The following is a 25,118-nucleotide window of genomic DNA, read 5'->3' as shown; positions in this document are numbered from 1 at the left end:
GACGAGCGGGTCACCGTGACTTCTCGATTTGAGGGGGGAGAGGAGGAGGAGGAGGAGAAGACACGGCAGCAACTCGGTGGTGGAGGAGAGGTGTAAAGGTGGATGGCATTTTCGTAATATCATCGGAACTCTTGCCCTCTGGGAGTGGAGGCGTCGCGTCGTGCGGGAGTTGGTTCGGAGGTTGCTTCGGCGAACGAGCGAGCGAGGGCCGGCCGGCCGGCCGGCCGAAGAAACGCCTGGCCGAGAAAGAACCGGACCGGTTCTTCATCGTACTGTCCACCCAACAGAAAAATACTATTATTACTTTTATTTTTCTCGTATTAAAAATGAGCTCTATTTTTTTTTTTCGGTCTATTGTTGTTTACGGTTTCGCGTTACGGTTCGATTTGTTGTCTCCGAGGCCCTTGTTAAATTTGGTCAAAAGCTTAGAACACGGCCTAATTGCCCTGCGGGCAAAAATGGAAATTCCTCCGTTTTCTGATTTTTTGTAACGGCATGAAATGACATGCAAACAGATTTTAGGGGAGATGTAGGCGTCGGTGTCAAAGAGAATCACCATGTCAATGGTTCCAACGATAACTTGGTCAACGGTTCCAACGAGAACTTGGTCGAATAGACTAAGCTGGAAAATTGTCTTTTAAGGTTTAGGACTATACTAGCATTAGTCAAATAAAAATGTTTATGACTGGATTGGCTATTAATAATCGGAGTATTATATCTAATCAAGTAAGACGGGCAGAAGTTGGCAGCTCCAACTTTAATAAAAGAAATCTCCATGTATTTACCAGAGACGTATCGCCCCGTTAAGTTCTAGCAAATTTTGCTTCTGAAATCACAAGAAGCTTGTCTACATTACCGACATATCATGGGACTGGACAAGTACAACAAAACACCTTGGGGTTTTTCGTTTTGTTTTGTACGGCTTAAATCTTCATACACCTCGTATAGCACTTATCACTTCAATTGCACAGCCTAATTCCCAAAAAAAAAAAAACACAAACCTTAAGTCGAGTGACAATTCTAGCTTAAACTTTTTTTTGTCTCGTAAAAAAGAATCAACTTTAAGTCAAATGACAATTCTGGTCCTAACTTTTTTTTGTCTCATAAAAAATCACAAACTTTCGCTTAAATCCCAAATCTGGCCCACCTTGACTCAGAACCATTGATTATCCAACTTGACTATTCCACCTCAGCAATAAATTCACATGGCTTGCTGACTGGATTTAAAGCACTATTTATGTCTTCTTCTCTGAGCCACAGTTTGAAGAATAATAGTGAAACTGTTCATCTCTTTCATTTCACCGGCAAATAAAAAAGATCTCCAGATTGAAACTTTCTGATCATACTTTGTCGTTTTATCGTAAGTTGAAGTTGTAGACCATCGCTTGTCGACAGACGCCATAGACGAGATTCGCCAAGCTCACACGGCCATAACATTTTTTCTCAAACAAAGGTGACTTCAGACAAAAAGTTAATGGGAAGTCAGATTTGGGATAAGAGTGAAAATTGGTCATTTTTTATGAAATAAAAAAAAGTTTAGGCCAAATTTGTCACTCGACCTAAAATTTATGTCTTTTTACGAGGCAAAAAAAATTAAGATCATAATTATCATTCAATCTAAAGTTTGTGCTTTTGTTTTTTTTTTTTTTTAAGTGGCCCCAATTGCACAGCCTAGATGTCCAAATCAGTTGATTGGTAATTACGACATACCACAGATGATGTCACTTTGCGATGATTTTTGTAACTCTATATCATCCATTGTATGATTCCTTCTCGTGATGGCCAAGGAAGAAAAAACTCGAGGCATCTCGGATGGAACTGACAACTTGGGGCCCGTTTGGTAACGTGCCAAATAGTGAAAATTTCTGTTCTTTTGTTCCCAGAAATAGTTTGGGAACAGAAATGCGTTTGGTAAACTTTTTGTTCCTCGGCACATTTTTGCAAAAATTTGTGCCGAGAAATGCTTTTGGAAGAGAAACAAAGTAAAAAAAGTTGCTTCTTGTTTCTCGCACAATTTTGAGAATCAGTTTTTTTCTTCTTTTTCTTTTTTTCATTTCTTATTTTGTGTGTTGTTCCACAGGCTGGCCGGCCGCCGGCCACCGGCCGGCCTTACCAAGGCGGCCGCCGGCCCCGGCGGCGGCCACTGCCCAGGGCCGCGAGGGCGTCACGGCCCTCGCCGGCGAGGGCGAGGCCGGACCCTCGCCGCCCGGGCGAGGCGGCCTCGCCAGATCGAGCGAGGCCGAGCCTCGCCGTTGGTCGCAAAGGCGAGGTCGGCCTCGCCCGGACGGCGAGGCTCGGCCTCGCCCGGATCTCGGCTAGGCCGAGCCTCGCCGTCGCGACCCACCTGCGAGGTCGGCCGCCGTGGGTCGCGACGGCGAGGCCGCCTCGCCCGGGCGACGAGGGTCCGACCCTCGCCCTCGCCGATGAGGGCGACCCTCGCCTCCGCCGGCGGCCGGCGAGGTCCGTGACGCCCTCGCCGGCCCTGGACTGTGGCCGGTCGCCGGCGACCGGCCATGGCCAAAGAAGAAAGTAAAAAGAAAAAAAAAATTTAAACAATTCAAAATATTATTAAAATATTATTTAGGAATAGATATTTTGTGTAGTTACCAAACGCATTTCTGTTCTTTTCTACTCTAGGAATAGAAATTTTGGACATTTATCAAAAGCCTTCAAATACTCAGAAATTGTTTCCGGGCACAGAATCAAAAAAAAATCATTTCTGTTTAGAAATAGCGCCCGGGCACAGAATGGTATTCATGCGCACCCTTGGTGACAGGGTGGATCAGAGACAGGACTATAGCCTGATCCCCCTTCTTTTCTACCAGTAAAGGTGCGCATAGCAACAATTCTATACCCAAAAATTAATTTTGCTCAGAAATGATTTTTTTTTATTTCGTGTCTAAAAATAATTTCTAAGCATTTGAAGATGTTTGGTGACTGCCCAAAATTTCTATTATTAGAATAGAAAAAAAACAAAAATACATTTAATAACTACATAAAATTTCTTTTTATTAATAATATTTTGAATATTTTAATTTTTCTTTCTTTCTTTTCCCTTCGTTGGCAATGGCCGGTCGCCGACGATTGGCCATAGGCCAAGGTCGGCAAGGGCATCGCGGCCCTCACCGCTGCTCTTGCCGTCGCCTGGGTCGCGACAGCGAGGTTGAGCCTCGCCCAGCCAAGGCAAGGCCGACCTCGCTGTCGCGACCCAGGCGAGGGAGATGGGTCGCGACGGCAAGATCGGCCTCACCATGGCTAGGCGAGGCCTCAACCTGCCCTCGCCCAGGCAGTGAGGGCCGCGACGCCGTCGCCGACCCTGGTTGGTCACTGGTGGTCAGGGGCAAGCCAGGAAGAAGAAGAAGAACAAACCAAGAAAAATCATAAATGGAAAAATTGTTCCCAGAATTAAGAAGCTACTTTTTTTTTGCTTCTTGATGCAGTTCCAAAATTGATTCCGGCAATAATTTTTTTCAAATTTGTGCTCGGGAACAAAAAATTAAACATACGAATTTCTGTTTCCAAACTGATTCTAGAAACAAAAGAACAGAAATTTTCACTGTATAGGCCCTAACTGTAGTAGAACGCACTGAACAGGGAGAGCTAATAAACCAGCCACACCATGAGACTGACTTGAGAAGCAGGTGTTAAAACAATGCCTGGTAGTTTCGACTAGCAAGCAGTGATGGCTCAGCAATTTCATCTCCAATTCTGCATAAAAATAAATAAATTCCTCTGTTTTTTGTCTGATTTACAAGGAAACAAAATCTCCTCTCCCTTTTTGAACTAAGTTAAGATCAAAGCTTATGATACAATCAAATCATGTCTTGATAAATATCCAATAAATCAGAACCTGACCAATAGTAATGCTCCAGGCAAAAGCTTGCATGACCAGCCATTGGCTAACTCTGGAGCCACCCTTCATAACAAAGGACCTTCGTATTCTACCAAAATTGTTAAGACTGAGAGGAGCTTGTGCATCGTTGTCCTCTCATCTCTGAGGTGAAGCAACTTCTCACTCGAAAGCAATCTCTTGAGAAAGATGGCCCCATCCAACAATACTGATTTGAGAAATGCAAATATTATGCCATGCTGCACAACACATTAATAGAAGAAGTATCACTCAATTTCTTTGATGATTCTTCTTTTACGTAATGGCTCTGCTGAACTAGATCCAGGGGCACTGTGTGCTTTTCTTCTTTCTTCTTTTCTTCTCTCTGCTTCATTCACGGTGCGCCTTAGAATACCCGCCTTGTATATTGGTTTAGGCAAGTGTCTATGTCTGCATATACAATCAAGAAATTCAAGGTGAAAAGAAGAGTAATGAGCTGTTTCGCACTGGAAGCAGAAAGTAGTGTTTTCAGATATTGTTGGCATCTTTTACAAATAAAAAGCATGAAGATCCATCGGCACACGGATTTGAAGTAGATATTGTTACCTGACAATACGCTTTACTTCAGGGAGGTGCTTGTATCGGTTCTTGACAGCTTCATGATACTCATGCTTCCTGCGCTCTCTTGGGAGAACCTATGGCATGCAGTTACAAGGTGAGGAACTTGATTTGCTGATCTATAAAGAATCAACTTCAGTCCTTTTATTTTTGGCATTCACACAACCCTGAATCTAATCTTCCATCAATGACATCTTATACATGTTTGTGCATGACAATGACAATTATTTGGCCAATCACAATAATTCTTTCTGAAAGAAAAGTGCCCTCTGTTTAGTTGCTCATGCACTGGCACTGCTATGCAGAAGTACGCATTCAGATACCTCATGGTCAAAAGAGAGTTTCAGAAATTGATATAAAACCAGTGCCAATGCACTACTTACAACTCCCAGCTGTTCGGAGGCTTTAGCTTTCCAAAGCCTCAAGTTGGTGTCATCACTCCCAGATATAACATAACTCGCATCGCAAGTGAACTTGACGGAGAATACCCTACACGCAAGCAACCCGGTGAGAAGACATAAGAGCGATCTTACCCATTGGAATTCCAAGCTGAAAAAGACCCTTATCATTTAAAGGCTTCATTCAGACTACCATCTAAAGGATATCTCTAGAGAGAGAGAGAGAGAGAGAGAGAGAGAGAGAGAGAGAGAGAGAGAGAGAGAATATAAACCAAAAGTCTGTAGTTGGGGATACCTTTGCATTCTTTTCGTATGATAAACTTCCCTACTGTGACCTCCATTATACTGGAAAATTCTTACCTGAGAAAGAGAGAGTAATTGTCATACTGGACTTACTGACCAAACAGTTTTATTCACACAAATTAAATGTCATACTGGACTTACTGTTCTATCATAGGATCCAGTTACAAATTCTCGGCCAGTGGGAGAGTAATCAATATCCATCCTGGAAAGAGAGACAGAATTCAATTCCAAAGAATCCTTAATGACAGCAATAAATACATGACTGCAACGGTCTCTAAAACTACTAATCCGTCATCTTACACAGCAGAAACATGATCCTTGTGCACACATTTGGCTTCTTCCAACTTTCTAGCATCATAGCTGTAGCAATTGCAATCCTCATTTGCCTACATGTAGCAGTGATTTACAGTAAGTTCTGCTATGCTGAGCATTGAAATGGCATGTTTGAAAACAGAAAAATTGTTCTTCCTAAGCATGTAAACAACATAGGACTTCCATGGTCAGTTGCAAAAATGTCAAGGTTAAATAAAAAAAAATTGCCTAATGACAACAGTTCAAGCGACACCTCTCAATTTTTTCCACTTCAGAATCTATGCTTGTTTATCTTTTCTGCTCAAGAAAATCTGGCGACACATTTATTAAATGTAAACAATTGGAAATTGTTCATATTTTTCCCAGATAAAAGAACCTTGTCAAAACAAATTCTGAAGAACACTTCAGAACCGGCAGCTCATTCCTATAACAATGCTAACCATCAAGATTATAATCTTGAAAGCTGAAAACATGGGAGGAATAATATATCACAATTAAAAGTAGCACAGCACCGTAGTAGTTTTTAGATTATCCAACCCCAATAGCTTAAGCTAAATAGGTGGAGGGAGACAATATGAATGTACGGCCCATGTAAACCCCATAGATAAGCGATGTGGAGTACTTCATAGTATCTAGAACATAAGAAAGTCCTCTTCCTTCAGCATCAACAGTCACAATTTTATGCCTTTATATAAACATAGTATTCAATAGTGTCCATTAGGTTCCAACTGATCTACAAGATCACATATCTATATAGAGCCTTGTACAAATAAACTCCCCCAATTACATAATATTGCCATGCACAACTCAAAAGTGCTAACCAAACTTCAGATTCACTTCGATGCTTTATTATCGAATATCTTCTCTTTATTCCCCACACATCGTTTAAGAAAGGGGAAAAAAGAAGGTGAAAGATTTTCAATCACTAGCGCACTCCCCTAGGACAGCCAATAGCTGCAGTCTAAGAGATCGGAGAAGAATAGAAAGAAATCCTATAAGAAGAGAATTGCAACACAGTATAAACAAGAAATAACAGTTGTGCTTACAGCAGTGAAGTTCATTGGCTCCATTGGGTTCCAAGAAATAGCATTAGTTTTCGTCTGAAACAGGAGAGCTGAGTTAGCAACGACTACATAACTAAAACTGTACATCACTGAATAAGCTGTTCTTCAGATAACCTCCAAATTAAAAAGAGAAGATATTCTAAATGAAGAAAATAAAGAACTGCATATAAAGATGTATGCATCTTCATATTTGCTGTTTCTGAAGCTGTTCAGCATGATTCAACACTATGAATTCAAATAATTAGTTGCCTCAGTAAAAGTTTTCTTATTATTTTTTACCTTCATCTTTAAAAGATTTCACTCTTAATAAAAGACTGAAGTGACAACTTGCCAAATTACCCTCATGATAACTTTTCTTGTTGGGGATGACATACGCAAATCGTAGAGGGTTATGCTGCGGTCACTGCAAAGAAAAAGAAGGCCGTTATTATATGCATTAAATTTAACAGCAAAGTAATTATGCTTTTCAAAGTTAAAGCTGGTTGAGACAAACGAAGGTGGTGGTTCATATTAGTTGAGCATCCAGAACACAGACGAAATAGACAAACAACAAACTATAATAGCTGGATGACAAAACCACATGTTAAACCTTGAATGGACATCTTATGGGAACTCGTGACAAAGAGGAGCAAAGAGGGAGGATGGGACAAATACAATGCATACATACCTCCCTGATGTTGCCAATACATTAGGTTCTCCAGGGTTGAATCTTACAGATATGACTGTGTCCGTTCCCCACTCAAAACTGCTTATTGGCTGAGACCTACACGGAAGGATTATATGAAGGATCAGGATAAAAAGACTAAATAGCATCACATAAGAGAAGAGAAATTACTGTCTTAGGACACCTGTTCTGATTCCAAATATCTACTTGAGCACCGGCTGTAGCAAAAAGTTCACCATCCCATTGGTGATCAACTGCCCTGAGAGTTACATGGAAGAATTTAGATACCACAAGCATCTACCAATGAACACAAAGATTTGTATTAGGCAATTGGTATATGACAAAAAAACTTACCAGAATGCATTCTTCCATACATAAACTGCCACTGGCTGAATGCAATGAAATTGAGTTGTTAGTTAAAAAAGGTAACTGTTCATGGCCTGACAAGTGTCAAAATACAGACAAGCATACCTTTGCTGAGTTCTCATGTGTGCCATCCGACTCCCCAAGAGTAGCCACAGGAACATTCCACAGTCGAACCCTAAATAACCAAATAGATGCAGAATTTTCCCGGTTACAAAACGCAGTATATTGTTGTTGCATATTGCAAAAATCTTTATCAACTGCCTAGTGCCAATAATGGGACTTACGTGCTATCAATCCCGCAGGATACCATAATTTGACCATCTGTAGATACCGTCAAACCTCTGACAGGACCTTGATGACCGGGAAATTGACATACTGTTCGCCTGTCCGTCAATTTTGAAACAGATGCTTATACTATACATTTTTACTTTATAAACAAATAAAGATACCAGATGCGAACTACATCAAGATCTGAAAATCACATCAGACTAGCCTTACCTCGATGCGATGTCCCAAAGGCGGATATCTGTAAGATGAAAATAACAATATAATTATCTGTCTACCAGCTATTTAGTCAAAGTTAACAGTTCACACTTGCAGGGAAACAAGTTTGATAGATGACACATGCAATTAAGATGCGAGCGTGCCAACAGATTGACCACTGCCCATTTCACTAAAAGAAAAACTTAAAACCAGGAAATATTTTAAGCCTTGGACAGGAAACTTTTTCAAGGGAAGAACAATAAGAGCTGCAGCAATCACAAGTATAGGAGACTTGGGGCGCTCAACACCATTCCGACTGTCACTATGCCACAGAAACTTGAAAGAATTATTCATGTAGCTTCCCAATGCATTATATCTAAACATCAAATTCACGCATCAACGCTTCAGAACGAATCAAAAATCACTTGCACCTCATTCACTGCTCAATTGAAACACAATGCTAGGATTAACCATAATATCGACATACCTCCATCCATAGAGCCAGAAAATATTCCTTTCAAGTAATTCGGGTTCTTGGCCATACACGACACCGAATCAATGTGTCCATCCATTGCTCCGATGAAGGGCCTCGCGAAAACCTACCCATTTACAAACAAAGCAAGTTAAAGCAATCACGAACGAACAGCCACATTACAAGCAGGCAGCACGAAAACGGAAGACGGAAAACGGATCATGTACGGAAGCGACCGGTCAGAAAACCGGAGCTGACCTTGTCCAATTTAGCGGCATTCAGGGCCCGGACGTACTCGACCGCCTTCTCTTGGGTCCGAAGCTTGGGGTCGAAGTTGCGAAACACCCTCTGATCGTTATTCGAATCGAGTTTTTTCAGCGAAAAAGTTCACCATGACAAAGAGACCGAAGCCGAAAGGCAGCTCACCTGGAGGTCTTGGCTGCGCTCCCGGGTGAATTCATCCGTGGAGCGCGAGATCACTTTGACCTTCATCGCCGGCGTCTGCCGATGCTGCTTGTCCAGAACGGAGCCGGCTTTCGGGAGCTTCGACCGGCGATGCCGTACCGCTGGATCGCTGGAAAAACCCTAGAGAGAGGGAACTGGGTATTGGAGAAGAGAGCTAAAACCACGCCCGGGAAGAGGGAGAGATGGAGGAGAAGGTGGAGGAGGAGAGGACTTGGGGCCCGCCAATCGAATGGGCTGCGTAGTAGATGGGCCTGGCCCAAGTTCCTCGTAGGCCGGTCCAAACTTCGTAGCCCGGCCCAAGTTCTAGTGACACCGCCTGGGGTTTCGCCTCCATTGGCTTGGGACTTCTTTTAAGGAAATCAACTTCCATTGGATCAATAAAAAAAAATTTATCTCCATTTTACCCAAAGAAAAATTCGATTATCCCCGTATGACCCTCGCCTTTATCTTCGACTTGCGGAGAAGTCCGTAGAGGAAAGGCCCTACCATGGCCACGCTCCATTGAGACCCATCGGGGTTGCCCGACCCCAGCGCCCCTAAGCCAAGGTTGCACGAACCCAAGCAAAGCTTCGGAAGGGTCACCAGCACCTCGGGCGAGTGGCTCGATGGGGTCACGCCGACTATACGCGAGCCTTTGCCCAAGGTCACGCTGCCCCGAGCCTAGGGGTCGCCTGAGAGTGCACCTACACTTCTCTTTCTTTTAAATTTTTTTTCATATTTTAAAATGTTGCTTCGCAACAAATATTTCACAGCCAAACCCCATTGTTTTCAATAAAAGCTTTTTGACTCAAGTGCCTGTCTCAATGCAAATTTTTAGAGGCAAAACATTCCCATTCCCACGCCCATCCTTTGTGACTAAATCCACTCCATTTCGCTGTTGATTTTGGATAAATTCTCACGATACTCACCTGAGACCGTACCTTCATAGCACATTCCCATTGCGTAAAAAGGCGGTCCCCGAACATCCATCCATAGATAATTGGACACATGAATGCAAAAATCACATGAAAGCATTGCTATTGGAGCATCGAATCAATTACAGGAATAACTCGAAGCCATAAAAAGAAAGATTGCTTCTATCTGTACTGTTGAGATAATCTAAAGCACTACATGAGGAAGCATCTTCCCGCGACAAACAAGGTCACTTTTTCGCAGGGCGCAATCAAGAGGCCTGTATTCTCTGCGTCCACGTCCAACTCACTGATTTTTTTTATTTTTTTTTTTTGGTTGAAAAACTCACTGATTCACCTGTCTTCTTTGGAAAGAAAAGATACTTGAGGACACCGGCAAAAGAGTTCAACCCAATCAGGTACGCAAATGAGTTACTTGATTTCGGGCCATAAGGAAGAAGGATTTTGCCCAGCAAGAGGCCAACTAGTTATCTTCCCTGTAATCTGGATTCTCCTTCAAGATGACAAAACCCTCAAGAATAGGAGAGAGCGGAATATACCTGCAAGAAACAGTTGCAGTTTAAGGGCACCGCACATGGCCAATTTGAAAAACAAATTTCCACTACAGAGAGAATTGTAGTACTTTTCAGTAGCCAACTCTGCCCGATCGCCAGCCGCCAGAAGGACTGGGGTTGAATGTGTCTGGAAGCCAGTGATGGTCTTGGGACGACCTGCCTGCCCGACAACATCAACAGCTTGACCAACCCGTACTGGCACAGATAATGGTTTCAGATTTTCATCCACCGTCAAGAGCATCCTCGGCTGCCATGCCATGAAGGAAAAATAAGCAATTTACTAAAGGAAACGAAATTAGCACAGAAACCAAATTCAAGACTTCTAGCTGAAGATTAACCTGCATGGCCAGAACAAGGAAGTAAAGAACATAATGATATTTCCCCAAGATGATGGCTTTCATGTCAAGGCACGCATGAAGCATTGTTATTATTCCTGCGAGTGCCGTCCTACAGACAACAAGTGCACATTAGAATAAAAGCGATATTAATGTTATAAAACGAAACTCAAAAGTATACCATCAATTCCTTTCAGTTTAATCACAAGTACTTGTTCTTTATCTAGGATTATTCCAGATCTATCATGCAAAGAAAACTCACGGAGAGAGCAAAAATCTTTCTGAATGATATGGATTAAGAGTCAACAATCCCTTCCCCAAGTGCACAAGACCTTGGGCAATCCGCACCTGTAGAAGGGGCCAAACCACATCAGATAAGAACCTTATCTAGTAAGGATAATCTGCAAACAAGAGAACAGTTATATTGAGCATTACACAGAATAGAAGGCTCGCATCCTTGTAGTAATAGCTTGAAAGATTACGAAGCATCCCGGCTATTCGAGCATTGTTGGTTCCAGAACCAATCAAGCCCAATGAAATGACAGCAGCCTGTAGAAACACCAGATATTTCAGCCTCAATATTCCAATTCATATGACAAAATGGACACAAAGCTTAGCTGTTTCATCTCACCATTGCAACTTCAGAATCTGTGTCATGGCTAAGCCTACTTAGGGTATCCATTACATTAACCTGCGCAGTATAAAGCAAGTAAAAGCTATAAGCATTCTGAGTTTTGCAGGATAAAAAAGTCGACATCCCTGTAATAAGGATCAATTCCCTCCCAGAAAACAGGCTGGAATGGTCTGTCTATATTAATGGCATATCTAGGGATATAGTTTCCAATTAGATCAGATTATGCTTTGATATCCATACTCTGAGATCATGGTATCTTAAACTTAATCAAGCCTCATTCAACAACTTAGTCCTATCAAAACCCAACTTCAGGTAGTACCATATGCTTCATGTTGAGATCTTTTCAGAAAATATTCATGAAGGTCAACTACCTTTGGATTTGCGATGCATAGAAGGCCAAGAGCCAATGGAACTGCCCGGCGGATGTTTTGTTCTCCATACTGTAAAAGATGCTCCAAAGAACGAATTGCCATTTCAAGACCTAGTTCTTCAGCCATTGCGACCATGGCAATTCCAAGGACAGCAGGTGCCTGATGAGTTTCCCCCTTCTCAAGATGTTGTGCGCAATGACCTAGTAAGTTTTGCACCTGCACCAGAAAAGATCAGCAAATTATGTCTGACAGTCGTTCCAATGGTTATTAACTATAGTAGACATAGAGTACCTTGAGAACATTTCCTGTTCCAGCATATGCACAGGAAAGGAGGGTCATGTCACAGTGTTTTCTGATCTTCTCATTGAAAGTCTTTGCAACTTCTGCAGTGACCTCCACATTTTCCTATAAAATACGAAGAATATACAAGGAAACTGAGCACTAATAAAAAAATATATCTGCGTCGGTATCCATTAAACAATAAGGTAGTACCCAGATGCTCGGATGGTAGCAATATGAAATGAACAGGCTCCATCAATATACCTGCTTTCCAAGATAAAGAAGACCAAGGCCGAGAGGTAAAAGACGAGCAAGAGGCTCTCCCAGCTCTGACTCACTGCGGTCCATCAGAGTAAAGATAATTGACTGGGCTACCTCTTCATTGCAGGAGCCCACATATATCAAGCCGAGAGAGATTGCAGTAAATGCAAGCACGTCAAGGGGTGCTTTAGCGTCATTAAGTATTGGGGACAATTTAGCACGGATCTGAAAATGAAGTTGATAAAGACCAAACTAATGCTTGTCAATAAGAATATTTATAGCGGCAGCAACCATATACAAAATTTAAGAATAATAAATAATGCTGTTGCGCGTGAGATGACTTGGAAAAACAATAGAAAGGATTTGATGGTAATCAAAAGAAAAATAAGTGCATTAGCATAAGTATACATGTTCATGGAAAAAGAGTCATTTCTACCAAATGTGTACATACCTGCTCATTCTGAGAGCCGGCATAAGCAAGTCCAAGGCCCATAATTCCGCCAATTCTTATAGATGCATCCTCTTTATCAATGTAATCACCAAGAAGTGCCAGAGCCTGATATATTCCAAAGAAAAGAATAAGATTTAACATATAAGCAATTTTGTCGGCACAACAGACAATAAAGGCAACTCACAGGATCGCATTCATTCTTGATATTGCAGTTCACTATCCCAACACCCAACAGAGCACCAGCTATAACATGATTGTCATTACTATGGAAGTACTTATCGAGTTGGGACAGTCCAGAGTCAACATCCCACAGCAAAATCATTCCCTGCCGCAGAGAAAATCATGACAATCTGATACTAAAGAAATTTCTGGCAACAAGTATCCTGAAGTAGCAAGGTACACGCACCAGACTTGCAGCAGCACTGGTCTTTCCATGCTCTTTATTTTTGAAAAGCCAATTTGCTGAAGAGCCACTACTAGATGAGTCTAATTGCGCTGTCATTAACTTATCCTGCAGAGGTAACAAAGGAGTTTGAAAAACAGAAATCCTGCAAAGGCAACGTCTTTTCTTTGATTACCTGTCCGAAGCCAGCATTTACAAATGCATTAACAAAAGTGGCAGCCAGGTTTTGCCTCGCAGAATCCACACTCGCGCTAGCACTAGCCCGACCATCGAGCAAATGTGCCTGAGACAATTCAATTTTTCATTAGCACAAGGCCAACAAGTTAAAAGTCATATTCGAGTTATGTATATCATAATATTTCGAGAGAGCAACATACTACTATATAAGAATGCTAATTTTCAAGGATATCAATTACATGCAAAAATCACCCTCCATATTCACTCTATTCATGTCAGCGACCATGTTGCTGCACCTAAGTTTAGAAATCACGATTAACTGGAATATATAATGCGTTAGACAGAAGATACATCAGTCATACTCTTTAGCAACCTTTAATCCTTGCTAAGCCTTCAGTCAATTATTTCATACTGGAAGATGATCTAAAGGACAAGAAGTAAATATTATGGTGCCATCTATACATGCGTGTACATCATATACATCCATAGTCCAAAGTTAAAATGCTATAATCGGAATGAATATGGATTTCCAGAAACAAAAGGGTGACACATGATGCATCCAGAAAGTATCACACTAAAACAAAGAAGCTTGCAGCAAGTAGTCAATACTAAGGACATCTCTTTGAGAGGAAGATAGCAACAAATAAGACAATTCTGTTTAAACCAATCACACAGCTCCCATTACATGTGCAGCGCCGTACAACATGATGCATCCAAGAGCTTGGTTCGAGTATTGATGATAAAATAAGTTAAATGAGTGGGTAACCAAGATCAGATCAAGTCATCGAAAGCATGAACAATTATCAACTGTTCAAACCTTGTAAATGTCTTCAGGAGATTTGGGCTCCATAACCTCAATATCGCGGGCAAGAGTAAGATAACCTTCACTTAATTTAGTATTGTTGACAATTTCCTGCAATGCCTCTCTTTCATCGTCATCAGGAACCATCTCTTCATCAAGCTCAAAGGTAATACCCTGCACAAAAGAATAGCAAATCACTATCACATTCACCCCAGGCAATCTTGCCATGTACACCAACCGTATCTGAAACAAGGATTAAAGAGGCATTTCGATTATAGCAGAGAAACAACTCACATGTCGAGCAAGGATATAGCAGAATTGTCTCTTCCGTAGAAGATCGCTGCAAGACGTGAAGACCTGCTTCACATACTGCATGTGTACTTTCAAGTGTTAGATTAGATTCCCACAGAGAGAGAGAGAGAGAGAGAGAGAGAGAGAGAGAGAGAGAGAGATCCAATATGTGGCAGTGCGGAGCTCCTCATAAGAAATTCCTGTACACAACTTGAAAGGAAAAGATGCTTATTTATATTCAACCAAATATACCTGCATATTATCTAGGAACAGTGCGATCTGAAGGGCATTGGCGTATTCTTTAAACTTGAGATAGATCAAGTATGCAATATCCAGAACTAACATGTCATCAGGTCCAGGAAGGTATCTGCAATTGATACAAAAGAGAGAATTGATAGGGAGAAAAGGCACACTCATTAGTTAGTCCTCAACTAATAAGCTCCTCGACCATTTTCTGAGCAATCCATAGTGAACACCCTGACTGTTATGCAGTGTTTTGATGACAAATATTTCATGTACCTTGCAGCACTTGTGAGGTATAGACAAGTTCTCTTGAAGTTAGCGCTGTCAACATGCTTCATTAACATATCAAGGTCTTCAACCTGGAAGTCATTTTAATACTCTTAGATCCACTTCAAAACAGCCTCGCTAGAAAATAAAAGGTTGGTACGAATAATTTACTTTACCTCCATTAACAGGTCAACAGCTTCAGGTTCAGCATTGTGCTGCAACAAAATAAAATGGTTTACTAACGCGTCATCAAAAGTGACAAATCTATCTGTTAATAAATTTCTAGAGAATTGTCTTCTGCATACAATGATCCTAATCCATTTCCTACCAACATGAAAATTAGACAATGATACATACCTTCATATGGAAAGCTACAATTTGTTGTACAAGCTCCATAAGATCGTTTATAGGAGCCTCCTCACTCTGCCAAGGTTTTTAGCAAGCGATGTCAAACATATAAATTGGTCAAAACACTAGCATAGAATATCCGCAGTCGCCAATATCAAGAACAAGTTATCTTATATACAGGTGGTGTTGTCAATAGGGATCACTGATGGAATTACAGCTGTAGAACTAAGCCAGAGTACAATAACTAGTGAAAGCCAGATGTTACATATCACGTAGCACTAGAATGTAAATTAATGTTAATATAAGCAGGCACCGGAAGAGCACTTCAACAAAGAGTTTAAGAACCTGTCTTACATAATGTGAAGAAAACAGTGATGAACTTAACAACATTACCTGTCGTTTTGTATATTCTTGAGCAATTTCCCCAGCTAAATTCCTGATGTCAGATGTTAATTTTAAGGTAAGACAAAGTGTAACGTAACTTCTAGATAAAGCACAAAACAACAAGAATTCCTCGAGATGGAGATCATGCACCAAGTATTGGAAAATGAACAACATTCAAAATAATCCCTTCCGCCAGGATTTCACAATTGAGAGAACAAAGAGACAGCAACAACACCGTATCCTTCCCCGTGTAATCAAGTATAATTACATATAACATAGTTCAATAGATAAGCAATGGCTATGGATGTATAAATAGTCTAACAAACCAAGATGCTGCTATTCTCCATCCTATGGGTTCAAGAGAAACATTTCCTCCAAGGTTTGTGACAAGTTGGGGTAAAGGACCAACAAGTGAAATAAAACTTTGATTTCATTTTTGGTCCACAGTTCAATTCACAGCCACTTAAATAGTGGGCTGATGCACAGCAGCAAAATCCTCATACTAATGGAACATAGCGCTGTACCAGACTCAAGAAGAATCAACAGAACTAAGCATCTAGAAGAGGCCATTGCAGAAAGATCATGTTAATTGAGAACTCTTCAGAGCAGTAAATACGTGTTCCTCTTTACAAACACAGCAGAGCTTTACCATTATACCCTAGTTAACAACAACTTTAAAGGTGGGACACTGACCACTGGCGTACATAAAACATCAAATCAATATTGACAACCAAATATATTCATTCACCCGCAACCATTATGGACCATGTCTTTGTCTAGATATACGGAAAATTTAGCTAAATTTTTTATTCTCAACCACCATCACATCCCTATCAGCTTAAAAATTATCCCAATATCAGTATCATCTGACAAGTGGGAACTAATGAGATTATACACAACACGAGCAATATTATAGATTCTCGATGACGTTCAACAACATCAATTCACTATAATTATCCATGAATCTATAGCAAAAGTTACAGTCTTTAACCTCGTATTAAAAGGAGAGGGAAAAATGAACCAATAAAACATCAGATATATCACACCCAACATCAAGATTGATTACCTGACATATTCATGGCCCCAAGAGCCAATATCACCTTCTGAACCTAACAACCTGTACTTCAGACTCTCCTGGAAACAAGTACACCATTTACAAAAGAAAGAAATCAATATCAAATCTACGAGGGAGTTGGAGAAGTGAACTTGGCAAGGTCACGGAAAACGTCTACACCTAAAATAAATGCAGGCTATTTAGTGAAATGATCATACATCAGGAGGCATGATTTCAAAGATACTCATACTGACTATTTACGAACAACTGTTTGTTAAGAACAATGGCAACGAAAATATAGAAGGTCAGAGTTTCAGTAAGCTGTAATCCAACAAGTAAGTCATGGAAATGATGCCCAGCAAAATATGATTTTGAGTCACAGAACGAATTACCCGTTCCCCTTCAGCAGACATTGTCAAGGCCAAAACAGAGAGTATGTCCGCTAGGTATCTCTGCATCAATGTAAACCAGATCATTGACTGCAATTTAGATAAAGCATCCTAGCAAACAATGCCATGTCAATTTATACTTCACCTTCAAATCTGAATCCTTCATTGTTTCAAAATACGCCTTAAGAGTTCCATAATGGGGTCGGAGAAACTTCAGGGGCTTTGGAACTGAAGTCATTGAACTTGTTGAAGTACGAATTTCTTGTCTACAAAGACAATTATAGGTGTCGTCAAACCACATTGGAAAGATAAACGTGTACAGCCCCTCTTTTCGTGAGACATCTTTTCATTATTCGGTTCCCACCAAAACCAGTGTCTATTAAGGACTGTCTCATTTCTAGCGGCGAAAATGGCGAGTCCCTCTCTGATCCGATCCACACGATGCTCGAATAGTTTCTAACATCTAAACTCACAATACAAATGCATGAGTTAAAGAATTCTTTAGTCTAAAAAAAAAAAGACCAAATTCTCCCCAAAAAAGCCATATGCCCATTCTCTAGTCTTCTCCCTATAGTTACATAGTTGGTTTATACTGACAAAGTTTCCTAGAACTGCCTATCTGACTGTTCTTCTAGCTGAATGCCAAATTTCCATATCATACTCATACCAGACCTGCAACAATCAGAACACGAGTCCCCCCCACCCAAGCAGATGGCATAACCAACAAAGGACAAGCTAAATGTAGATTTCTTCGTTTCCCATAATTTAATGATGAGCAGGAGAAGAAATGGAAGCAAAAAAAATCTCCAAGACCAGAAGTACCTCATGCTCTCTAGAGCAACCTTCTGCAACCCAGGATCAGGATCCTGAACCCTTTCCACATACAGCTCCAACTGCTGCTTCAGTGCCAAATCTTCTTCCGACTGCACATACATTCACAACCAACCAATCAACCAGCCTGCCCAAGAGAGTATATACAGAACTCACCGGCAGCATAAAACAATGGAAGGGAGGTAAGGAAACCACTCGACGATCGAGTTTCAGTCTCAGCACAGTCTTAGTTCAATATCCTCGACAGTTAAACTAGGTCAAGACATTGAGAACTTACAGCAAGCAACAACAAATCTTCCCTACCAGATAATTTGTCCTTCCAAGCAAGAAAGCAAAAACATATCTCTCCCGAACAAAGAAACTTAACGAACAGGAATTCATTAACGCACTCCAGCTCCTCCACAATCACCTCAGCAACTAACCGGTACCATTGCCACGACACGCCCAAAGTCCAAACCACAAGGACCGCACCCGTCGACTCCCCACTCCGAATCCGCACTCCAGCTCTCAATTCATCAAAATCACCAACTTCAACAGCAACACAAGAGGGCACTTACCCAGCCACAACATCCCGCATCCAACGACACTCGCAAAATCGAACACAACGAAGAAGGAAAACAAGCTGAAGCGCCAAAAGAAAAGCGCCGCACTCACCAAGTCCTCGTCCTTCTTCTCTTCCTTCTTCTTGGGGTCCTTCCCGGGGGCCTTGGCGGGAGCCTCCTCGCGAGAGGTGCCGGCGCCGGCGCCGGCGCCGGAGCCGTTCTTCTCGGGCGCCATGTCGAAGACGAGCTAGATCGGAGCAGCTACCGCCCGGCGCGATTGCGAAGGAGGCCTAGGTCGATTCGGAGGGCGGTCGGAGGAAGGAGATCGTGGCCGCCTTGGGAGACGGCGGAGGAGGAGGAGAATCTGAAGCGAAGGTAGAGAGATTTCCTCCTGAACAAGCAAAAGCTCTCGGCAAGAGTCCGTCTCGGTTCGCACTCTGGACACAAGCCTAAATGCTCGGCGAGGTTGAAGATGGGCTTATATAGAAACGGGCCCGGCCCATTTACCCTGGTCATGCTCGGGCTTGAGACGAAATTGGGCTTCGAGACAGTGTTCGCCGATCCGGCCCAAAACTCATTTTTTACTCGGTCATCATTAAAGTAAGGGAGATTGACAAAAGCAATTCATTAACTTTGGCCTAACGTGCAATATGGTCTCTAAATTTCTTTTTTTTTTGTTCAGAAAATGAAAATATATCATTCATTAAGAAAGGATAGTCGGGCCCGATGGATGGGCTTCAGTACATAAGAGCTCCCAAAGTGCTTGGGTAGGGGACACGACCCGATTTAGAGGTAGGTAATTTCTCTTGTGAGCTTGCTTTGGCAACCCAGTCCGCTACAAAGTTAGCATCTCTAAAACAATGAAATAACCCGAATACTAGAGAAGGATAACAACAGATCTTTGCATTTCAAGATAAGCGCATGAGCTTCCCAACTGAGTTGATCTGGACTCTCTAAGACATTGACTAAGTCCAAACTACCAGACTCAAGTACAAGGACTTCGTGTCTTTTGGGAAAGAAGTGAGTTAGGGCTTCTAACAGAGCGAGGGACTCAGTCATCAGCAGCGTAGACGGCGTCGCCACCGTACAAGCTGCTCCGTCCAGCAACCTCCGGTCGAAATCACGGCAAACGCAGGCGACCGAAACTTCCAAAGCTCCGGGTTCGTACGCTCCGTCTATGTTTATCTTATAAGTTCCATCCAGCGGTGGATTCCAAGTCCATGAAAAATCGTCGGCTTTGTTCCCAGATTTGCTCGATTTGGGGTCCCAGGTCTTTAAGCTTTTAATTTGTTCAATGTGATTTCGGAATTTTTTTAACCCAATGTGTAATGTGATTCATGAACTTTTAATTGGTTCGATGTAGTCCCTGAACTTTTGGCAAATGTTCAATTTAGTTGTTTAACTATATAAAAACGTTCGATGTTGTCCTCACTACATTTTTTTTGTTCAAATGATCAAATTGAAAATCGTTTACATTTTCAATATGTATGTTAGATGATCGGATTGAAAATCGCCGATGTGCACATTTTCTGCCAATTCAAAACCCTCGAAATCCAATAATTTGTGGTTTGAATTTTCTCTAAGTCACCCCTTTCATACCCTCAAATCCGATCATCTTCTTTCGACACAAAAAAAAATTGGTCATCTTCTCAAGGGAAGGCACCCAGAAAAAAAAAATGTTATTTCATTGAGACACATTAGAAAGCCAACAGCAATAAGGGACATACTCATCCACGAGTTTATGTACACATCTATCGTGCCGGAAATGTCGTCGAATTCGGGATTTTTTTTTTCTCCTCTCGATGGCCTCAGATAGCTTATCTGCCGCCGCCGTCGCCGGCGGGAGGTCAATCTAAGTGGAGGAAGTGGGAGGAATGCTGGGAATGCCTTGCCGTTGAAGCTCCCCCAAAACACCGTCCAGAGACGGAGGCTTTAAGCCGAGAGGAAGTCGCTGCCATGGCTTCAATAGGACCTCTTCGATCGCCGCATCGACGCTCTCGCTCCACTGTTAAGCACAGCAATAACAAAACGGAACGATGAAATAAAGTCGGTCCGAACTCGCACAATCATCTCGGTTTACATGATCGAACGAGATCGCCACAGGCTAATTACCTGGTGAAAATCGAACGAAGGTTGAGAGGAGGCCAATTGCCCCGCCGGTGTCGAGAAACCGATGCTAGGGTCTACTTTGTACACGCCTTGATGATGCGGTATGCCCGGAACCGGTGCAAAACCAAATCCCTTCACAGCATCGAACCACGTATAATTATCAATATTTCGCACATAACCATAGAAAATCTATATATATAATTAGATTGCTAGGTAGAATAAACATCAGATGTGCCACGCGTCAAAATCCCGTGCATTCTCGTCGAACATTTATATTAACGACGCGATCAATTGATCCATGCGAAATGTAAAGCGCTCATAAATATTTTGTTAATTACTCAAACGTTTTATTTAACAAATTGAATCGCCATAAAAAATAAATGTAATTAGTTAATTTCCTAATAAGATAAAAAAACCAAAAAAAAAAAATATCCCCTTGATTATTTACTCAAGAGTTCTTTTTTTCACCTACATATATGTGGACACATGATTGATTCATGAGAAATCGGAAGAGCTCATTAATTAATAATTAATTATGTGATGGCTATTTAAAATTACAAATAATGGAAATATTGGAAATCATGTAAGTTATACTCTTATTGCCAATATATCAAATACTCTAGAGAAAAATTCATAAACAAAAGTCCCCCTTCATCTAATCAGTATGTTAATTATCGTACTCTCACGGCAGCCGCATATAAAATATTATGACATCAAAATAAATACCAAATCTAATTAGTACCCAACACTCAATAAAATAAATAATCGCGATGTTGCAATACTTACATTTATGTATTTTACAAAAGAATATCTCAAATTACAAGAGTATGTAAAAGGAATAAAAAATAATGTATTTGAAGCTGATGCAATACTTAAATTTTTTTATTATTTGACTCGATTAATAATTATATTTCCCCCTGTGAAATGTCATAAATGTAAATTCTTATATAATTTTTTTAAAATTGTACTATGCAACTAAACTATAATAAATTTAATTTTCATACCCGTGCAAGGCACCGAATTTCAACTAGTATATCTATAATTCGTAACACCAATATAGGGCCATAAACAAACCAGCAAGTTCAAGTCCTACGTTATTTTTCTAGCAAGTCACTGCTTAAGATATAACATGGAACTCGAGTGAGTGTCCTATGCTTACTTGGTGGTGCCAATAGGAAGGGTCCGGAGGCGGCGGTGGAGGAGGATGATACAGCGGAGGCGGCAGCGCCCATGTCGGCAGTGGAGGAGGAACGTGTGGCGGCTGTGGATGAAACGGATGCTTCGGCCATGCACCATGCTTCAGGGGCGGGCTTGCGGTCGGGTGACCCCACACGTGGAGAGGCCTGAAATGGTGCGGGGAGGGCGCCACGGGAGGAAACCCCATGGCGGGTGCCGCCCAGGGCGTCATGACCCTCTTGCTTCCTCCGGCAGCCGCGGCAGCCCCGCCGTAGATCTGGCGCCTCTTGCTCCAGCTTGCCGCGTCCGCTTCGAGAGATAGCAAGTGCCTCCTCTGCGACCGGTACTTCTGCCACATTTCGCACCTCAACATCAATACTCAAACCGTCTCCTCCTCGTCCAACAAAATAAAGTTAGCCTCAGCCAACTCGATCGATTGATCGATCTAAAATTAACTCGACACCTTAATTAATCCAACCAACATTCCACTAAAATTATGGAAGCCCTTTTGCCAAATCCTAGCATTGATGAAAACGCGCCAAAAACACAAAAGAGAATAGAAGATCAATTGAAGGTTAAGGGGCGATTCAATTTTGTACTTGAAGGTGGCTTGCAATGTTGTGGCGAGTGAGAGAATCGATGCCCATGAGCTCCAAAATCCTGGAAGGAACTGCCTTGTCCACCCCTAATTGTTCCACTGCCTGCACGAACCTCCTATGCAGATCTGGTGTCCAATCCACCTACACAATTGCACAACATTATATTCTATGAACAAGCCAAATTTAGAGATTGTCATCACCTAAAGACACAATTAGAGAAGCACAAACGGCCTTAATTAGCGCGAAATCGGAAGCCGGAGAACCGAGGAACCGCGGCCTCGACTCGCTAATTGTCGTCCGAAACTCCGGCATATGTCAAGTAAGTTTAGATGACGAGTGACGATTACTTTACATCGAGTAAGATGCATTGCGTTTTGTTCTTTTACCTTGAATTTTCTCTTCCCTTGAGCTTGGGGATTAGTTTTACCTTGAGCAGCAGCAGCAGCAGCAGAACTTCTTCTCCCTCTATCCCCTTCCCGTTTCCTCTTCCCACCACTCCACCCTTCTCTCTTCTTCTCACTCCCCTCCTCGCCACTCGAGCTCTCCTCGGCCCCGGCCCCCGCCGACCTCTCTTCCGCCTCCGATAATTCCTTCGAACCACCATCCGGGGTCATGCTCGGATTCACCTCGGTCCTATCCTCGAAACATGCGGAGAATTCGGCGGGGACCTCGGCCCCGTCCATCTCCAAATCCGGCAAGGCGTCTTCGTCCCCGGCGAAGATGTCGTCGAAGTCGATGCTGTCGAGCAAGTCGCTCGCATCAGAGAAGTCGAGGAACATCGCGTCGTCGCCGCTGCCGCCGCCGATGGAGAAGCAGCTCTCTCCTCGGCGGGCCTCATCGCCACTCTCCTCCCTCGAAGAAGACACGCCAAGCATTCCCGAAACCAGGCAAAAAGAAAACCACCACTCTGGCTAAAGAAAAGAACCGTGTCTTCTTCAAGCGTGCATGGAGCATACAAGTGCACACAACGCAGCAGTGAAATTCCTAACTACACGGTCGAGTGTCTGTGCAGGCAGTGAGTGTGTTCCGATACAAATGGCATCAAATGGAGGACCCGGAGAGACAGAGATCAGTGTCAACGTGGGCGGTGCTGTCTCTTGTTGGCTTTTGGGAGTGTCGTGAGTGGGATATAATCTCCAAAGCTCTCTCCACCACAACTCCGAGATTTGTATCTTATGTTTTCTTGTCGCTATCTAGGTTCTTGCTGTACTCTCTTTTGTGCTTTTGTATGCCTTTTCTGGGTCTGTGGATCCCCTTTTTCCTGATTTCTTTTAAAAGGGTGCGAGAAGGATCGATGAAAGGAACTCGTGAAGTTTAATTAAATTTTCTTAGTATGGAAAGAGGGGGGCGGTATTGAATGACGGGTGGAGAAAAGAGAGGGGGTTGGCATTGGATTACCGGTGGGATGTGTGCATATCTGTAGGAACACTGATGGTAAGGGATTGAAAGGGATGGGGTTCTTGAGATGGCTGAAGCTCAATTGACCCTTACTTTGCTCAATTTGACAGATATCAGCAGTTTGTGCTGGTCCTGTGATGATCGGATGGAGTCGACCGAGGATGTTAGCTGATTATGATCTTCTCATCAAAAACTAGGGTTTCCATCATGTTTAGACATGTGCGTCGGTCTTTTCGGGTTTTTTTCTCTTCTTTTTCCCGCTCCGGTAGCATGTGAACACACTTTCGATCAATTGTATTCGGAGAATTAGGGCACGAATGATAATTATTCTCTTCCACAGCAGTATTTTTGGTTAGAAATAGAAAATTATATTTCTATTCTAAGGACGAGTTTCTGAACAAAAAGTAACATTTGATAACGGCATAAAATTTGTGTGATAAGTTATTCTCAAATTTCTATTCCCAGCAGCCGGCGAGAGGCTGCAGGGGACAGCGAACAGCCGGCAGGCGAGTAGCAGTGGGGGGCGGTGGCGGGCAACAAAGGAGTTATTAATTCTATTTCTGGAACAGAAAAAGGAAAGTAAAAAAAATCTATTTCTCATTTATATTTCAAACTTATTTATGAGCTAAAAATTTATCCCAGAAATAAAAAAACGAAATTGCGTTGCCAAGTGGAATTCTATTCCTAACATGTTCCCGGAAATAGAAAAATAGAAAAATAAAAAAATAGAATGATCATCATTCGTGCCCTTAAGAGCCGTTTCATCTACAAGATGGAGAAAGTCAAGCGTGCGGACGTATAGATGACATGATCTTATGTTTTACGGCTATGGAAAGACTATCGCATGCGAACCCTACACATTTAAATGGGGAAACTTACTCGAAAAATCCTAATCAATTACAATTGTGTTAATTCAGTCATAATTTTTTTTTTTGCCAATTGAGTCCTAACCTTTTACATTTGTGCCGATACAATCCATCCGGTCAATTTTGGCTGGAAATCTCTGACATAGAGCCAGCCATCCTATGTGGCGCGACCAGCACTAACATGGACATTTTTAAATAATATTTTAATAACTTTCCAAATCTTTTATTTATTATTTATTCTTTTCTTTTCTTTTTCCTTTTTTTTTCTTTCTCTTTCTTTTTTTTTTCTTCCCTTTTTCCTCTAACTGGTCCCCGAGGACCAGTGACCAGCCAGAGGTGAGAGCTAGCGAGGGGGAGCCTCGTCAAGGCTTGCCCTCGCCAGCCATAGATCTGTGGTTGCTTGAGGCAGGGCACTTCCATGGCTGTGGTGTTGAGGTTTGGCTCAGTCGATTCGGTTGATTTTTGGTAG

At 42.0% G+C, this 25,118-nt stretch overlaps 3 protein-coding genes across 3 annotated transcripts; all 3 read right to left on the bottom strand.

The window, feature by feature from the left end:
* Window positions 1-3,683: 3,683 nt before the first annotated feature.
* LOC115685499 (uncharacterized) lies at window positions 3,684-9,133 on the bottom strand. Its single transcript, XM_030610575.2, has 17 exons — window positions 8,936-9,133; window positions 8,768-8,857; window positions 8,525-8,636; window positions 8,053-8,080; window positions 7,839-7,937; window positions 7,660-7,729; window positions 7,543-7,577; window positions 7,373-7,447; window positions 7,192-7,287; window positions 6,864-6,927; window positions 6,507-6,560; window positions 5,449-5,534; window positions 5,290-5,350; window positions 5,141-5,205; window positions 4,831-4,936; window positions 4,436-4,524; window positions 3,684-4,279 (listed from the first exon to the last, which is right to left on the bottom strand). The coding sequence occupies exons 1-17, from the start codon at window positions 8,999-9,001 to the stop codon at window positions 4,117-4,119; spliced, it is 1,359 nt and encodes a 452-aa protein (XP_030466435.1). The 5' UTR covers window positions 9,002-9,133; the 3' UTR covers window positions 3,684-4,116.
* An 835-nt stretch (window positions 9,134-9,968) lies between these two features.
* On the bottom strand, window positions 9,969-18,934 carry LOC115685550 (26S proteasome non-ATPase regulatory subunit 2 homolog A). The gene is made up of 26 exons (XM_030610624.2): window positions 18,614-18,934; window positions 17,951-18,051; window positions 17,274-17,394; window positions 17,132-17,191; window positions 16,752-16,819; window positions 15,695-15,737; window positions 15,311-15,376; window positions 15,130-15,168; window positions 14,963-15,045; window positions 14,696-14,810; window positions 14,447-14,521; window positions 14,168-14,326; window positions 13,349-13,456; window positions 13,177-13,281; window positions 12,955-13,095; window positions 12,771-12,875; window positions 12,323-12,544; window positions 12,071-12,184; window positions 11,780-11,995; window positions 11,406-11,465; window positions 11,210-11,323; window positions 11,037-11,122; window positions 10,778-10,886; window positions 10,508-10,686; window positions 10,215-10,424; window positions 9,969-10,174 (listed from the first exon to the last, which is right to left on the bottom strand). Exons 1-25 carry the CDS (start codon window positions 18,734-18,736, stop codon window positions 10,349-10,351), a joined length of 2,688 nt encoding a protein of 895 aa, XP_030466484.1. The 5' UTR covers window positions 18,737-18,934; the 3' UTR covers window positions 9,969-10,174; window positions 10,215-10,348.
* Window positions 18,935-20,168: 1,234 nt separating this feature from the next.
* LOC115685593 (transcription activator GLK2-like) lies at window positions 20,169-23,468 on the bottom strand. Its single transcript, XM_030610675.2, has 5 exons — window positions 22,772-23,468; window positions 22,386-22,526; window positions 21,770-22,135; window positions 20,614-20,742; window positions 20,169-20,506 (listed from the first exon to the last, which is right to left on the bottom strand). Exons 1-5 carry the CDS (start codon window positions 23,258-23,260, stop codon window positions 20,354-20,356), a joined length of 1,278 nt encoding a protein of 425 aa, XP_030466535.1. The 5' UTR covers window positions 23,261-23,468; the 3' UTR covers window positions 20,169-20,353.
* Window positions 23,469-25,118: the final 1,650 nt, after the last annotated feature.

The sequence above is a fragment of the Syzygium oleosum genome, unplaced genomic scaffold, assembly GCF_021117445.2.
Source record: "Syzygium oleosum isolate NSW1041296 unplaced genomic scaffold, Sole_v2.1 Sole_v2.10, whole genome shotgun sequence".
NCBI lineage: Eukaryota > Viridiplantae > Streptophyta > Magnoliopsida > Myrtales > Myrtaceae > Syzygium > Syzygium oleosum.
This window is presented reverse-complemented; position numbering and strand designations above follow the sequence as displayed.